The sequence below is a fragment of the Gobio gobio genome (genome assembly GCF_949357685.1).
Source record: "Gobio gobio genome assembly, chromosome: 3".
Taxonomy (NCBI): Eukaryota; Metazoa; Chordata; class Actinopteri; order Cypriniformes; family Gobionidae; genus Gobio; species Gobio gobio.
The window spans coordinates 28,190,397-28,208,962 of NC_137099.1; the positions used below are offsets into that span (position 1 = coordinate 28,190,397).

The window sequence follows — 18,566 nt, forward strand, 5'->3', positions numbered from 1 at the left end:
CAAAATGGGTAGAATATTGTACATTTATTAAATAGATTATGCCATGTTGTATATACCACATAATTGCATTGCAGAAGTCCATTCTTCTTAATTCTAAGTCCATGTTATGTACGAAGGTTGATTTCCATGTATGTTTAAAGTACCAATCACCCTACACAATAATAATAATCATAGATTCTGTTCCAAAACCTTTGTCCTTTTGGTATTCGGGTTACCTTTTTTTTTTTTGGCATACAACAGCAACGTTTACATATTTTCAATTAGAAATCAATTTGATGTACAATTTGATGTACTGACTAATTAAGGAAGAAGTTTCCAGTTCTGTAGTTTAAATTAGATGTTAAATTTCAGTGTGCAGGAGCCAGCTTGAGTAGCAGGTTGTGTATGAAGCAAGTGAAATGGGTGGTTAAAATTTAGTGAATGACAAGAATAGCCATACTTGAAGATGCTTCGGAGTATTTCTGAGTGGAGTCAACTTTACTTGAATGAATTTCTGACTTCAACTAATGAATTGGGGTGCACAACTTTTACATTAAGCTAGCAGTTTATGTACACGTTTGCATTTTGCCATTAGACACTAAAGTTTTAAATGTGCTATTTTCTGCCTTTTTTGTATTGCTCCTTGTTTGTAATGCTTAAAACATTGAATTAAGAATGGCTTTGAATACTGTAAGTATTGTATTGTACTGAAGAACTGAATGCAGTTTATTTGAAAACTATTTGTTATGATTTGTTACCATTCCTAATATTGCTGAAATGTGGGTTTTTTAATAAAATGTATATTTATTTCAAGCATTTACAGTAAATTGTACAATGTTTATTAATTTCGACTTCTTTAGTAATTAAATACTTAAAAATATAAAATGTATTATTTATAATTTGCAAATAGTACAAATATTATCCCTAGAAAAGTTCTAACCCCTTGACGTTTTCATGTTTTATTCCTACAACATTTGGATTTTATAATTATTCATTGCTTTGTATTATTTTATATCGTTAACAGATCTAAACAAAGTCTAAAGAGATGAATGCCTGTTTTAGACAAAACATGTTTGTTTTCGCAATAGCTGATATAGAACTTAAATTATAATCAATGAGACACCATTCTTCTTTTAGTGCTTTGAGAAAGTATGCATTTAGAATTATTTTTGTATTACTATTGAAAGATATACGGTTTAAATTACAGTTGTATTTTGTAAATATATTTTCAATGAAAAGACAGAAAACAGAAAAGACTGGTGAAGTTCTAGTCCTTGATTCTGATGCTGCAACTTTCAGAGGGAAAAAAAACAAGCCACACCCTCTATTTTTCTCATTCAATATTCCATTTCACTAAGAAAATACTAGTTGTGTAACAGTTTACATTACTAACGGGTCGGTTTATATCAAGGTTTTAGGATCACGGTTTCAATACGGTTCAGTATGTGCTGTGTTCAGGGAAAAAAAGGAATGCTGTCAAATAAAATCTACATGGAAAAGCACAAATAAATACAATAGAGCAAAGATACAAATAAAATAAATAATGCTTTTCAGTTTTTTGGGGGGGTAGGTCTAACAGCAATTTAATAAAATAATCAAATGTAAAAACACTGCATATAATCTTCACTGTATAAATTAAAAAATTCATCCTTATTAAAGTTACAAAAGTTATTCAGTCAAGAGTAGCAAGTGATTTCTTTGTCTTTTGTTGTTTGAGTAACAACTGAGTAAAAAAAAAAAACAGATGGATCCAATATACTGGTAGTGCATAGTCCAATCGGAAGTGAGCATCCCCTACTCACTCCTAAGGGCAGAGCCTTGGAAGTGTAAATTCTATTCATACGGTAACTCCAACTCTCTCTTGATCCTTCTATTTAGTTGCTGGTTATGCTCAACCAGAGGCTAAACAAGATGTTATATTCAGGGATTTGACCATGTACTTTGTTTGTAAAGTTGACGCAACCAATAAAAAAAAACCTCCAACTCTCCCACAATATCTTAAAATGAATTGCTATCAACTCCCAGAAACACCCAGAAACACACATTAGCATATTTTACGCAGGGAGAATGGTACGGTTAAATTTTTTTACTGAGAAGAACTGCAGACATTAAACCAGAGGGTTTGTTGCAACCAGGCACACCAAACGCTAACAAAAAGTGTCCAAGTAAATAAACAGAAATTTAAGAAAAGAAAAAGAAATAATTTAAGAGGCTCATCATATATATAGGATGAGGGGAAAAAACTCATGTTGTAGAAATTTGTTAACAATTTAACCTTTAAAGTATGAAAGGTAACATGAGCTTTGGCACGAAAACGCATGTATTTTTACATATGTAAATAACAGTAATTAAGTACAGAAACATGTCAAACAATGTTACTGCAAAAATACTTAGAAATGATTGATAAGACAAATGACTTACTCATTTCATCCTATATATGAAAACAAACAAATGACAAGTGTGTGCCTTGTGCTAATAAATAAAGCCATGTTTTAAAAATAAAACATTAATGAAAAATAAAAATCTTTGTACCATGGATATTAATGAACCCATGTAATAGCATCATCTGGCCTTTTCTACCTTCTTGTGAGATTACTCTACAAAGTGTGAATGATCTTTTACTTTGCAAAGAAGTGCCATTTGTCCACTGCAAAATGAAAAGCAATGAGTTAGAGTTATAATTTGTAAAAAAAAAAAAAAAAAAAAAAAATGATTAAAAAGTAATAAATACAATTTTACCTTCAGAAGATACTGGGAGGGGTTCCCCATATTCTGCAGCCTACAAAAGCAAAAGTGCTGTGTCTTGTGTATTCTCAAACACAGCAAAAATATGTCAGAAATTAGCCAATATTAAAGAACATGAATACTCACGGTATGAACCACAGCACTGGCCTCTGCATCACTGCATTTGAATGGACTATCGCACAAGGAGGAGTTTTGACTAAAATGAAAGATCAAAGTAAATTAAAACATAATTTATTACAATTACAGTCATCAAAATGACTATTGTCATTTAATAAATCTGATATAAAAAAAATTATACAGTAATCTCATACTCACCAAACAATTTCATCACCTTTCATCTTTTTTCTCATCACTAATGCTTTCCAGTAGCTGTGGGTTGATTTGATGACTTCTATAGCAAAGTCCTAACATTATATTAACAACAACAACATTAGATGATTGATCATTAAATGGATTAACACTTCTCCATCAGCAGTCTACCATGATACGCTACCTTGTCCTTAAACTGTCCATTGAATGCAAACTGGTTCTCAGGCTTTCCATCTGGCACTTTATATTTTTTAAACCAATCCACCGTAGCCTCAAGATGACCAGGCTTAATCTTTCTCACATCCTCAATACCTGTTAATGATATACTTATTGAGATTACTCAGTTATAAAAGTAGATAATACAATAACCCCATAGATGTGTAAAAATATACTCACTGTTAAGGCTCGATGCATCTGGGTCCTCTATATTGATGGCTATTACCTTCCAGTCAGTCTCTCCTTCATCTATCAAAGCCAGAATTCCAAGAACTTTAACCTGAATCACCTGCCCTGTTACACACACCTGTGACACAGAGATTTACAGTGGGTTACTAAAGTAATCAGACCCATAACCAATATGTGATGGAAAAGAAAGAAGAATCTATTATGCTACATAATAAAACACCAAAATACACGGAATAATGGGCCAAAAATACCACCTACAGTGTCACAAGCTACAGAAAAATCATCAAAATATATACAAAATATTATATTAATGGGGATTGACTGAAAAGCCATTCAAGAAAAAAAAAATCTAATTTAAGGTTTCAGTGTTTTGAACTAAAAGCAAAACATTAAATCTAGGATTTGTAACTTTGTGAACTACAAAACTGCTTAAATGCTTTTGCAAGACACTCTATAAACTATGCCGTTCCATCCACCTTGGAGCCGATCTCACACACATCTATGGGGTCATTGTCTCCACAGCACGTGGTTTCCTTGTCAGTGTGGTTGGGATCTTCCCATGTCTTCATATATTGGTAAAGAAAAAAAGGTATTATATTTATATTAAAATGTGATAGAGGATTAGTAACACACAAATGCATTTTTCAAATAAAATGCAGCCAGATCTTTTGGAAATTCATAGCCATAATCAAAACGATCACCTGTGGAAGTGCACCATAGTTCCAAATGTAACCTTTGTGTGGAAAAATGTTAGCTACATATCGTAGCTTGCCTTTCTTCATATCTTGCTTGATCGGGTTTAATGGTTCCTTTGTTGCTATCTGTGGGTAAAGGAAATTATATAGTGTGTTTTTAAAGATTCTGTGCTCAAAATAGCATTGTATTGCACTTAAGCACAATACCAGAACATACAGCATTTAAAAGATTTTTTTTTCCGACTAAAAGGTTCTATTAATCTAATTCAGGTGTTACCTTCAATGTTCGTTCAATAAAGGGGGGTGGGGGACACTTTTTTTTATAGTTTTTAATATAGAAAAATATACTTTCCTCCATCTTGGCATTTGACCAACGAGGAACTTCTACGACCATATTAAACAGGATCTGTTAAAGACAAAAAAAACATTATTACCCTCTATTTTGTGACAATAATGTCCCAAAATGCATAGATTGATGATGCTTACCTCATTTGTTTTAAATTTCTTTGGTGGGACGCCACATTCCTGATAAGTAAGAAACATAATGACATTAGAAAATAGACTGAGTAAGAATTGTACTAGTTATCTTGATGTCAGTTAGGTTATTTGGATTAATTTATTATTTATGTATTATCACCTGACCTGATAGCACTGATTTGAAGTAGGAGAACACTTTTTGACTTTCTCAGTTTGTGTAAATTAACTTGTGGTTCAGAGTATTTTTTCCCCACATTAATTGCACACATGTCTAGTACAATTATGTGGGGTTTTTTTTTATTTTTTTTATTAATACAAAGTATACTTTTTTTCTTGATTTACCCTGAAAAAATGGAAGTGAAATGTGACAACATGCCCCATATGTGGGGTACATTGTAACATGTTAGGGGTACATTGTAACATGACCAAATGATAGCTTAAAATGTTATCTGATATAATCAAAAAAATATCCAAGACAAACTAAAATATTTTGTCAATAAAATACAGTTATTAACTTGTTCAAATAAAATAATGGCATTTTTAATAATTAAAAATGCACACCCTGCGTTAAGTTGTGCCCTGCTCTCACCTACACATCCATTATACCAACCTGTTCATCATCAGCAACATACAGAGGAATGTCGTGGAAAGGGGAAATGTATTTTCCATCTGAAGTTTCTGCAAAGCAAATGTTACAATTTAAATCGAGTAGTCCAAAATCAATTTCTCTCAAGGTATCAGACTCTGGTTTTGTTTCAATTATGTTCTCATCTCTCGCTCTCATAGTTATCAATACAAAGATGCTAGACGAGATGTAGGAATACATAAAGTGCACAAAAAAGGAAACTAAATAGTTTGGTTTTCAATTCAGTGAGTGTAACCGGGAATGCGTGCATGTTACGTCTTTCACTTAAGCAGCGAGGTAACATGTTGTGTCAGCAACTATCGTTTTATTTGAGAGGTTTGAAGGGCTTATAGTTCTCTTTTTTTAATGAATAACACTTAAAGATCAGAAGGGCAGACTTACTTAAATAAATCCTGTAGTCCGTTGAGTTTGGTCGTCCTCTCTGCTCTGTTAGGTAATGCACCATTTTTCTCAAATGAATGGAAGCAGCTGAAACGAAAGACTTGCTTTTCCGAGAGGACTGTGAATATAGAAAGGCAGCAGAAAACTTCGCAGCAGTATAAATAACGGAACGCATTATTTACATTGACATATTAGTTCCTGATTGCGTGTGAATGTCTCAGACGTTTACGCGTCACACAATCTCGTTTAGTTATTTCATACTGCCACCTATCGTCAGATGACCGTAATTTACACAAAGGGACAGCCCAGTGAGTCTAGCCCATATAGCCAAAGCATCAGCAAGTAACTTATGGGCAACAGTGACAATAGCTTTAAGAGGAAAGTAGGCCTATTTAGGTTAATTGTTCGTATGCTTTGTATCTTAATTTTAATGTTGTTCTATTGGGATTTTTTAATTTAAAAAATGGTTATGAATGTGATATATATATAAAATTATTTGATATACGCTATTTTTTGTCAATTCAATAAAAGTCGTTTGGGTCCAGTATAGTGCTTATGAGGACGGGTATCAGTTTTTGATGCATTTTTTTGGTTATTTGTATTGATTTAAATATTGCTGTAACCATAGACTGTAAAAAAAAAAAAAAAAAAATAGGCTGTAACCTGCATCTGTCCCTGGACTTTTACATATCTATGGGACTTTTATGCTGAAGTTGTGTGTTCCTGTTTCCTGTTATTCTTCTTTTTGATTTAATGGCGGTTGACAGCTCACCACCTACCGGCTGGAAAATGAAGCGTTGTAGTAGAAGGAAAGAAAGGAAAGAAAAACAAAAATTCTAAATTCTTTAAGATATTCTAATAAAGATGTGGTTACTTTTGAATTATTGTTCAGTTAAGTTCTTTAATGTTAATCATTTTATTCTTACATATGATAATCCACATTTGCTGCACAATATATTTACCAAATAAAACAATGATTGATTCAAAGCTGACTTCGTCCAATATGAAGTCGTGAAATTGTTGTGTCATCCCTTCTTTAGACAAACTTCTCTCACATTTCCTACTTCATTATTTAATTCAAATAAGTCTATTCCCTTTCCTTCCTGTGTCCTTCAATAGTCCATCTCTTCTTAATTATCTTTTAATTAACCCCTTCATTTTAGCTTTAAAGCCTCTTTTTCATATTTTTTTCAACACATCTGCAATTTAATTTTTCCACAATCCCCATGTGAGCAGGAATTTTATTCCTAGATGTTAAATTCTGAACAGGGTCTGACCAGAGCCATAGAGAGAGCCATCTCTCTATGGCTCTGGGTCTGACTAGCCTGGGAAAACCCAGACAACTTCCGGCAAATTTAGATTTGCTCTGCAAGTAGTCTGGCAAAGACCCCATTCAAACCCATTTCTAATCCCTAGAAATCGCGGCACCAATTAGAAACATTGGGGCGGGCTTTAGACGATGACGACAGCGCAGCGACGTTAGCAGATTTGCCGCCGTGGAGCATCACTCGTTCCATCACTCGTTCCAGCATCACTCAATCAGCTATCGCGTCTGTTTTAAGCGATTTAAACTTTTCCTTTTCGTTAAAACCCGAGCAAAGAACAACACTCAAAGCCTTCATATCTAAAAAAGATGTTATCGCTGTCTTACCGACTGGATTCGGCAAAAGTCTGATACCAGCTTGGCCCTTTGGTGGCTAAACGAATGGGTCTTAGCGAGAGCCCTCTGGTAGTGTTAATGTTTTACAAAATATAGTTTTAAGTCCTTTTCAGGCGAGAATGTAGTTGTTTAGAGAGCGCCTTTTTAAAAATTTGATTTGCCGTTTTCGGAGTTGTGAGCTCCAGTGGTTCAGCGGCGCTCAATCGCTCATGAACCCCACCGAGAGGCGCCTTTTCTCGGACAGTCCTTCTGCCGTCTGCCGCTGGCTCTGATGTCTCTGTAGTGGTTAAACATAAGATATGATTCGTCTGGTCTTGTGTAGATCTAACGGCTGATATTTGCTCTCATTAATCTATAATTTGTTCCCAGACAGATCGTTTTGTCTGAGGGCAAAGTGAAGTTTCATAACTTTATATTTTTATGCTATTAAACTTTACCGTTGTAGTCTCCTAGCGCTGACTTTGACTGAATTGCTTTATTTATTGTATAGCTTCTTATACCTTTTACTTACTTTTATAATTGCTATTAATGATCACACATAAACTGACATTTAACAAAAAGAGACTGGGTTGTGTTTTATGTCATATTTAATCAGGGCCGGATTAACAATTTCCTGTGTCCTGGGCAACAAGACTCAAGGGCCCCCCTGCCCCTGCCCCAAAGCAACAATCGCAAAGTCGCTATCAGCAAGAGCATATAGCCTATACTTCTATACTAACAAATCAGGCTTCTGCAATGCTCAGTGGAGATGTATGTAGCCTCAGCATGAAGTGCATTCAAGAGACAGAACACTAATGATGCACTAATGTTTAACATAACTTTTTACAATTAATCTTTCACAGAACTTAGTGGCTGCTACAGAGTAATTATTAAATGTTTCAATATAGCCAATCAACCTATATTTTGACTGCAACAGTGAAATAAAGCAGACAGCTAGGGAAGCCTTAACCTAAAACCAGAGATTTTTTATTCCTAAAATGCTACAATGTGAAATTGTGGCTATTTTTGGAATATGTTTCATAATGTCGACTAATTTCAATTCCTTTTCTCTTTTACATTTTCTTTTAGCGCTCCTGCTTAAATTTCAGACAGTGTTGACTGATTGGGTCGACGATTCCAAGCCCAAAAGCTCACTAAAACCCACCCAATTCAAGAAAAAAACATCCAAAATTTGAACTGCCAAAATAATTTGATATAATTTTATTGCCATGTCAATCAAGGCTGATTAGCACCATTTTATCTCCTTAAAACATAAAAAATAAATCCCAGGAAAATGGATCAAAACAGGGCATTCAAAAACAGTCATGCATGACATGGAAAAACACATGCATCATTTTCAAATGTCAACAGTAAGAATAAACTAATTTAAGTGCAAAAAGTGCCCAATATAATCAGAATAAACAATGTAATTAGCGGGCATTTCGCACACATTACTGCACACACCACAGCCAAAATGTGTCATTCACTGATGCTGAACAATATTCCTACAACAAAAAATTAACAACAAGTGTTTTGGTGATTGTTAAGGACTGTATAATTTGACTGATCTTTGGAAGGTTGTGACCACCAGGGGGCATCGATTAGAATGCATACAAAATGTTCCGTTCAGATGTTTATTGGAATAAAGATTCAAAGTATATGTGTGTGGTTCTGAAATAAAGATACAGACATAAATCAGTACAAATATAAACTCAAGATAAATAACAAAGAATTATTACATGCCTAACAGAATCAAAATTGTGTTATAGTTTTGTTATATATGACTTGAATACAGTGTTATAATAAATGATTATTACTAAGAAAATACAAACTTAGAATGCATCAGTACATGATATCTCTATTCAAAGATTACTTACTTTACTGCACTTAATTGCAACAATATACATAATACCAAAATTCAGCTGAACGTATAATAATTATAGACTGCAGAGTTACTCCTTGAATTAAACAACGTTACACATCGTGCAGGAACAGAAATTATTTAAATTAAGGCACATAAGGTTTGCAGAGCAACACTTCCAGTAATAAACATCGTTCTCAACAATTAAACACAAAAGCGGTGCGATGCTCTGCCATTTTACCGTATGACAATAAGCAGCAACATGCCGCGACATTACTGAGGTAAAAGTGAGGTAAAATTAACAACAAACTTCAGTATACTTACTGGTAGTTGCACGCACACAATACTAGAAACTTGTAAATAAGTACAGCGAAACTTTCTTATATTATTTATGAATTAACACTGCACAGTCTTTTAACGTCAGCAATCTCTTCCAAGCGGCTCGAAACTGAAACTAAAGATGATCTGCCTCCGCGAGCCGCAGAGCGCAGTGACACTTCTGATTGGCTGATTCTCAAACAGTCAGTTTTATCTGCCTGAAAAGGAGTCATCCTTCGTCACAGCCGCCCCCAAATTTGTTACACCATATTTGCCACTCTAAGAAGGACTGACTGTATCAGTGTCAGGTATGGCAGGCAGAGCTACAAGGCGAGCGACAGGCCTCGTGTAGATTTTGTCCTTGACTTTGACTACTGCAGTCCTGACTCTCCCATCGGTTCCTGGAATAACCTCCGTGACATGACCTAAAGGCCACTGTGCTCTGGGCAGCTGTGGGTCCACCACCATCACTATGGTTCCAGTTTGCAGCTGAGCAGGGTCCTTGTGCCACTTAGAGCGAGTCTGAAGAGTCGGGAGGTAGTGTCGAATAAAGTGGGACCAAAACTGGTCAGCCAGCACCTGAGTATGTCTCCAACGGCGGCGACTCAAAAGCTCAGACTCAGCATACACAGCCTGTGGTAAAGAGGGGTCTAGCCGCCCCATGAGGAGCAAGTTGGGGGTTACTGGGTCAGCATCAGCCACGTCTGTTGATACGTAACCCAGTGGCTTTGAATTTAAGATCCCTTCCACTTCAATAAGTACCGTCTGCAGCACCTCTTCAGGGACAGTCTGTGATTGGATGGTGGCATACAGTGCAGCTTTAACAGACCTCACCTCCCTTTCCCAGACTCCTCCAAAGTGTGGTGCGCTTGGGGGGTTAAACTGAAACCTAATCTGGTGTTTAGCCAGTTGAGTTTGGAGTGTGGGGTGTAATGACCTGAAGGCCTCCTGGAGTTCTCTTTCACCTCCCTTAAAATTAGTGCCCTGGTCGGACCAGAGCTCTGCTGGTTTACCCCTTCGTGCTATAAAACGGCGGAGGGCCATCAAAAAGGAATCTGAATCCATGCTGGACAGAACATCCACATACACAGCACGCGTCGTCAGACATTTAAATAGTATGCCCCATCTCTTCTCATGGCGACGGCCAACCTTCACTGTGAAAGGCCCGAAACAGTCCATGCCCGTAGAGAAGAACGGGGGCTTCAGCAGCTGTAGTCTAGACTGTGGGAGATCTGACATCTTGGGCACTACTGGAGAGGCTCTCCATCTCTGGCAGTCCGGACAGGAGCGCTGATGGCGCTTTACAGCTTCACGGCCATGCAGAATCCAATATTTTCGACGTAGTTCTGCAAAAAGGCGCTCTGATCCTGGATGGTGAAGGCTCTTGTCCATGTCCTGAATGATGAGCTGGGTCACTTTATGCCGATGGTCCAGGACTACTGGGTGAATAGAATCTGGTTCTAACTGGTCGCTGCGGCGGAGCCTTCCTCCAACCCGGATGAGTCTCATGGTCTTGTCATACTCTGGTGCTAGGGAAATCAGCCTACTGGTGGCAGCTACTGGCTTACCAGTACTCAAGAGACGGAATTCCTCAGCAAAGCTGTCCTGCTGGGCTCGTCTCAGTACTTCTCTCTCTGCTTCTTGGTAGTCATCTGCAGAAAGACTGACCGGACTCACCGATGACACAGAGCTAGATTGTGTAACCGCTTCTATCAGCGCTCGGAACGAGGTAAACTGATCAGCATTTGGTAGCAGAGAAATCTGTGTACTTGTAGTGAGACAGCAGATAGTGGGTTTTCGCAGCTCAGCAGGATTATCAGTCACCTCTGTGACAGGCTGTGTAGGCCAGACTTCAGGCGACTGTTGTAAGAAGGAAGGGCCCTGACTCCATCTGTTCTTACCAGCCAGTTCCAGCAGTGTTTTTCCCCGCGTTATGTCATCGGCTGGGTTGTTGGCAGAATCCACATATCTCCAGGTCCGGTCATCAGTCAGCTCCTGGATTTCAGCTATTCGTGTTCCCACGAATACCTTGTACCGACAGGAGTCGGACTGAAGCCATGTAAGTACAGTTGTGGAGTCAGTCCAACATATAACATTGCGGATGTGCACAGTCAGCTCTCTTTGAAGTAGTGCAGCTAGCTGTGCAGCTGTCAGGGCAGCACACAATTCTAGTCTTGGTACTGATTGCTGCTTCTTCGGGGCCACTCTGGATCTAGCATGCAGGAATGACACTTCCACACGGCCATGTGAACTCTCCGTACGCAGATAGGCCACTGAGCCGTATGCCTTCTCTGATGCATCAGCAAAGATGTGTAAGTCTCTCTGGAGGTTTGAAGTGTTCATCTCAGGGCTCACATAGCATCGAGGCAGTAGAATCTGGGAGAGATACTGCAATTCTTCCTCCCACATCAGCCATGGCTGCAGCACATCTTCAGGCAGTGAAGGGTCATCCCAGCTTCTCTGTTTGTCCCACAAGTGCTGCACCAAGACCTTGGCCCGTGTAGTGAAGGGGACTATAAATCCCAGAGGGTCAAACAGGCGTGCCAGGACTCTGTATATGTTTCGCATGGTGGGTGTAGGTTGGTCCAGCATACGGTATTTATACCTTAAAGTGTCTGAATTGCAAAGCCAGCGGAGTCCTAGGGCCAGCTCCTGTGGGTCAGTACCTGACTCGTTCAGCCACAACTCACTGCTTTCAGATCTTGCTTCTTTGGGCAGATGGCTGATGACCTCAGGGGTGTTACTGGCCCATTGGCGTAACTCAAATCCACCAGTTGCCAACATTGAGGTCAGTTTGTCGACCAGGTGACGGGCTTCTTCAATAGATGGGAGGCTTTGCAGACAGTTATCCACATAAAAGGATCGTTCTATCGACACTCGAACATCATCACCTGGCTGACTATGGTCAAACACATGTTTCTGCAGCGCATAAGTTGCACAGCAGGGGCTACATGTGGTGCCAAACGGAAGGACTTGCCATGTGTAGATGCTGGGTGGCTCCTCTGAATTCAGGTTTCGCCACAGGAAGCGAAGCAAGGGCTTGTCTTTGGGGAGCAGCCTCACCTGATGAAACATGCCCTTGATATCACTGCTGATAGCAACCGCATGTTCTCTGAAGCGCAGCAGCACACTCAGTAGACTGGAACTTAAAGTGGGCCCAGGCAACAACAGCTCATTGAGGTCGTTTCCCTTATACTTGAAGGAACAGTTGAACACAATCCTGTTCTTTCCGTTATGGCTCACCATGTGATGTGGGATGAACCAGGATTCAGCTGCCTTGCTCAGCTCATCTTCTGACACTTTAACTACATAGCCCGCATTTTCCAGCTTTCCAATTTCTGCACAGTATGCTGCTGCTCTTTGAGGGTCTCGCCGCAGACGCCTCTCTGTACTGCGGAGATTAGCTAGCACAGCCTCCTTAGGTGCCTGAAGCAGTGGCATGTTCTTCACCCTGAGGAGGGGAGTAGCGTAGCGCTGAATTCCATCAACGTCTACTCGTATGGTCTTTGCCTCCAGCAGGCGGACTGCTTCCTGATCCTGCCTGGAGCGTGTGACAAGCTTTTCACTCCTGTAAGGCAGAACATCCAGCTGCCACAATCTCTCTACACTCTGTAGAAGCTCGTTAGGGTGTGAGAGGGTGGAGATGTGCAGACACTGTTGTGATGTGGTTTGATGCTTGCTATACCTGATCGGCCCCTGAATTGTCCAGCCCAACTTTGTCTTCACTGCGGCTGGTCCTCCATGGGGTCCCACACGTATCGGCTCCACTGGAGTGATTAAGTGGGTATAATCTGACCCAATTAACAACAGGGGTTGCACTCTGTTAATAGTCTGGAGAGGGAGGCCTCTTAAATGTTTGTACTTCCTCTGAAGTGCCTTCAGTGAGTAAGTGTGTTCAGCCAGACCCAGTTGATCAGCAGTGAATGCTCTGTGTATCTTGTAGGACTTCTTTGGATGGTCTACTGGGGAGATGAAGAAAGACACGGCAGTGCCGTGCAGAACTCTGATATCTTGCCGAACAGTTCTGAGGATCAGATTTTCTGGTTCACCAGTAAGCTTAAGACTCTGCGCTGCTGCAGGGAGGAGAATAGTCCGCTCCGATCCATCATCAAGGATGGCATATGTCTCCAAGGTGTGTTCACCGTTGCGCAGCAGCACTTTGCTCACTTTTAGTAGGACTTGGCTGCCTCCAGCCCTCCTGTCCACATACAGAACTTCATTAGTTGTGCTGATAAGGCAGGATGTATCCTCAGCTGCAGGTTTTATATTCACCTCATGCAAAGCTTGCAGGTGTCTTCCCTTACACTTATGACATGTCATTTTCAAGCGGCACTGTGCAGCCTGGTGTGTGCGACCACATCGCCAGCACCTCTTATTGGTTTTAATCCACGCTGTTATCTGTTCCACTGTAAGCTGTGCAAAGTTTGCACACTTATCTAGGAAGTGTTGCGTGTTCGAGCAGTAAGGGCAGTATGCTGTCCTCTCTGGCTGCTTGGTGCTAGATAAGGCCTTTTCTACTGTCAGTTTGCCCTCGGGTAGGTCTGTGGTGTGCATGATGTTGGTATTCTTACCACTCTTAGTGTCACGGCGGCGCTCTGTTCTAAGTCCTGCTCTGCTCTTGTCTTCACTGGTTAGAGGCTCATACACTGTCTCCTGCATCTTCAGCTCGTAGTCAAGCCAGTCAGAAAGGTGCAATAGGCTTGGGATTGTAACACGCATTGGGTACAGGAATCTCTTAAATTCGGCCCGTATATCATGTGGCAGTTTAGACATAAGCCGTGTCACATGTGAACCACAATGAAGCTCCGTCTTTCCAATGTCCCCAAGCTGGTCTAACATCGCCACGAGTGCTCTCACTTTCAGGGCGAATCGCTTAAACCCACTGGAGTCACCCCGTGAAATATTGGGGGCCTCCATTAGATCAGCTATTTTCTTGAGAGCTAGCTGGTGAGGCTGTCCATAATGCTCAATTAGGCTTGTCATTGTGTCAGTGTAGGGCTGCAGTGAGTTTGTATATGAGTCCGCTATTAGAAGTGCCTCCTCATACTTCAGGTGATCCACCAGGATCTGGTATTTAAAACGCTCTGTAGCATCAACAGGCAGTAGGTTCTCCAGAGCAACCTTAAGTCTGGCAAACTCTCTCGGATCCCCTTTGGTGAATGTAGGGATTGTGGGTTTAGGCCCGCGGTACACTGCCTCATGGTACTGAGAGGGTTGCAGTTCTTCGTGCAGCGACTCACATCTTTCTGGGGTGTAGGGTACACAGTACTTTGGTGTCTGTACCCCGGGTACTGAATGATGGGGTTCAGGATATCTGGGAGACTCCTTTTGTTGTGTCATCCTAATGTCTCTCAGTGCTGTTATGAGCTCTGCCATAAGGTCCTGTGATAGTGGCTGATAAACGTCTGTTACTGGAGGTGGTGGTGGTGGCCAGTCATCATCATCCGTAGGCAGAGTGTGACCACTAACTTGCACAAGTGGCGTGATTGGCTTGGTTTGGTACACGCCGCCATCCTGCTCTATGCTATACTGCTGTTGGGGGCGAGCTGTTGTAGGTAAAGGAGAAAGGGCTGTCTGTCGCAGTACAGGTAAGTCTGGAAAGGAAGTACGGGCTTCAAGTCGCCTGTGCATATCCATTACCTGTTGCTGCAGCCTTAGATTATCTTCCTGCAGCTTATGAAGAGCTTCAACGACCTCAGGCGCTGTTTCTTGGGCAGGCCTCAATCGGGCCGAGGCAGGTGTACTCTGGAAGAGGGGTTCTGTATACTCAAACTGACGTGGATAGACGCCTTCCGCTCCCCGACTGACACTCCCGTCCTCGTACAGCAGTGGTGGTGTGAGAGGCGTCATCCTGGCGTGTCTCTCTGGGAATCTAACCATGCTGTCGTAAGGCCGCTGTTGCTCTGCCAGACTAACCGATTGTTGAGGTAAACGAGAGGGCTGCTGCAATGCTTGTGGGGGAATGTCATAGTCTTCCATCCAGGCTGGTCGCCGGGTCTCTCGGCGGGGTCGAGCATCTTCTGTGCGTGTATACTGATCCGAGAACATCTCTAAACAATCCCACGGTGACCACACGTAATCCGGCTCGAAGGACCATATGTTTTGGTGATTGTTAAGGACTGTATAATTTGACTGATCTTTGGAAGGTTGTGACCACCAGGGGGCATCGATTAGAATGCATACAAAATGTTCCGTTCAGATGTTTATTGGAATAAAGATTCAAAGTATATGTGTGTGGTTCTGAAATAAAGATACAGACATAAATCAGTACAAATATAAACTCAAGATAAATAACAAAGAATTATTACATGCCTAACAGAATCAAAATTGTGTTATAGTTTTGTTATATATGACTTGAATACAGTGTTATAATAAATGATTATTACTAAGAAAATACAAACTTAGAATGCATCAGTACATGATATCTCTATTCAAAGATTACTTACTTTACTGCACTTAATTGCAACAATATACATAATACCAAAATTCAGCTGAACGTATAATAATTATAGACTGCAGAGTTACTCCTTGAATTAAACAACGTTACACATCGTGCAGGAACAGAAATTATTTAAATTAAGGCACATAAGGTTTGCAGAGCAACACTTCCAGTAATAAACATCGTTCTCAACAATTAAACACAAAAGCGGTGCGATGCTCTGCCATTTTACCGTATGACAATAAGCAGCAACATGCCGCGACATTACTGAGGTAAAAGTGAGGTAAAATTAACAACAAACTTCAGTATACTTACTGGTAGTTGCACGCACACAATACTAGAAACTTGTAAATAAGTACAGCGAAACTTTCTTATATTATTTATGAATTAACACTGCACAGTCTTTTAACGTCAGCAATCTCTTCCAAGCGGCTCGAAACTGAAACTAAAGATGATCTGCCTCCGCGAGCCGCAGAGCGCAGTGACACTTCTGATTGGCTGATTCTCAAACAGTCAGTTTTATCTGCCTGAAAAGGAGTCATCCTTCGTCACAACAAGAATGCGTTTACTTTTGTGCTGTGCTTTAACTTCAGATATAACTAGTAACGTTATGTCTTTCGTGAAGTACATATTTATAGAACATAACGCAGAACTTAACACAGTCAAAATGGATTAATCGTTGATTCAAACCTCTTTCAGCAGCTGTTGGGACGAGTAGAGCGCAGTCTAGACGCTTTAAGAGGTGCAGATGTCCTGATCAGGCCAGTGTGCACACCATGATGCTCAGGAGTCATATAAGTTACTAGCCTATTCGATTTCAATTCAAGTCATTCAACCTCTTGGAGTTAGTTATATGTATAAAGAGTCTTTGAGTCACAGGTGTAATCCACGTTTTGAGAGTTGGATCCCTCTCCCACTCATTACTGTAGATAACTTACTGTATATTTATGCCACTTTGGCATAGCGATCATTTGATATCCAGATACAATTTCGCGCTGAAAACCTGTCATGAATGAGCGCGAGTCGCGACTCCCTGCTGATCGCTGATTGGCTGAAAGTGCGTGCTCGTCAGCGACGTCAACACCAACGCCAGCTGACTCTACGCTGAACGCTGGGCCGGTGTGTGTCATGATGATGCACACTTGAGTTTGTTATTAACCAATTAGACTATACAATTTAGATGTTTGAAAACCACCAAACTGACCCCAAACCAACCCAAAATTTTGTCCACCTGCCCAAACCCGTTTTTAACCGCACAATAAAATTCAAAACCGCCCAATCTGGCAACACTGATTTCAGAGCGTCAAGTCACGTGATTCGACTTGACAGCTCGTCCTCGCTCGCTGCACAGCAGCGCAAGAAGCTACAGACACTGTTTTTTACGTGATTTAACATATGTTGATCGAACGGGTTGCAAAAATATAATTAGGAAAGTAAGGATTGCGTTTATAACGTGATCTAACATAATATTTGACAGTGCCCAGGGCCCCTTAGATGTCCTGTGCCCCTGGGCAAGTGACCAGTTGCCCTAATTGTTAATCCGGCCCTGCATTTAATGTATTACAGTGATAATCTATATTATGCCTATATTATGTGTGTGTGTTTTTTAAATGTAAACAAAAAGAGGCTGGGTTTTTTTATATTTCGTTTTGTTATAAACATGCATTGAAGATAATATGCATTGCCTGCACTACATATACAAATATATACTGAGTGATACTGTCAGCATTGTAGGCGGACTAGTGTCCTCCCGTCCTCGGAGTTTGTTCTCCGGAGTCAAACTTGGTAAGTCACGGACGCAAGTCAGAAGTTCGCGTACGAAATATGTCATAAAACACCACTGCCTCATTTCATAAAAAATAAAAATCTTAAACATAATAGCCACACGAATGTGGTTCAGGCAACGTAGGCCTACATTTATTATCTTATATATGTATAATAAAACGAAGTATAAAACACCCTGCCTCTTTTCGTTTACATTTTTAAAATAATATATTAAATATTAATATGTGGTTTAGGTAAGGTGACCAGATTTCTGAAATGGAAACCGGGGACATTTCCTATTTGAGAACACAATTACAGACAACGCATATTGAGAGACAGCCAAATGTTTCTCTGTTGCTCTGCATACGTCATCTCCCTCATCGCTCTGATTGGTTTTAGGTCTATCCAATTGCGCCGAGAGGCATTTGAGCGACGCTCGTTGGTGACGCCCCTTTGGAAATGATTTGTCTATGAAGCTTTGCCAGACCATAACTCAGTTACTACTGAGAATGGTCTGGTTTTAACCAGGCTAGGGTCTGACGGGTTTCTGTGAAAATATCCTGTCTTGAATCAGAATTTCCATTTTTTAAGCTTAGGCTAGATAAATAATCAGGGCAAATAACAACTTGAAGCAAATTAATCTCTTTCATCTCTTTCATTGAAGGGCCATTTAAATTGCAATCAATTCCGAGTATTAAACAGATAAGAAATTGTTATTTTACCTATTTTAGTCCAGCTGTGGAATGACTACTGTTGCAGCTGTTTGTCCACATTCAGGATTTTTTGAGCTGTCAGTATACATTTCAGTGCAATAATGATACTCTTGATCCAAATATTGTTTTTCCTGTCTCTTGTGCCATATTTGTAGTCCTTTGTAGTTTTCCCTGTTGATTAGTCTTGATTGTTCC

General features: G+C 40.1%; 1 protein-coding gene across 1 annotated transcript; it reads right to left on the minus strand.

Annotated features, from left to right (window-relative positions):
• Positions 1 to 6: 6 nt before the first annotated feature.
• ppa2 (inorganic pyrophosphatase 2) lies at positions 7 to 5,899 on the minus strand. The gene is made up of 12 exons (XM_079812151.1): positions 5,638 to 5,899; positions 5,221 to 5,288; positions 4,620 to 4,658; positions 4,486 to 4,539; positions 4,140 to 4,259; positions 3,915 to 4,001; positions 3,430 to 3,556; positions 3,218 to 3,345; positions 3,040 to 3,128; positions 2,851 to 2,920; positions 2,719 to 2,758; positions 7 to 2,626 (listed from the first exon to the last, which is right to left on the minus strand). Exons 1-12 carry the CDS (start codon positions 5,810 to 5,812, stop codon positions 2,598 to 2,600), a joined length of 1,026 nt encoding a protein of 341 aa, XP_079668277.1. The 5' UTR covers positions 5,813 to 5,899; the 3' UTR covers positions 7 to 2,597.
• Between the last annotated feature and the right edge of the window lie 12,667 nt (positions 5,900 to 18,566).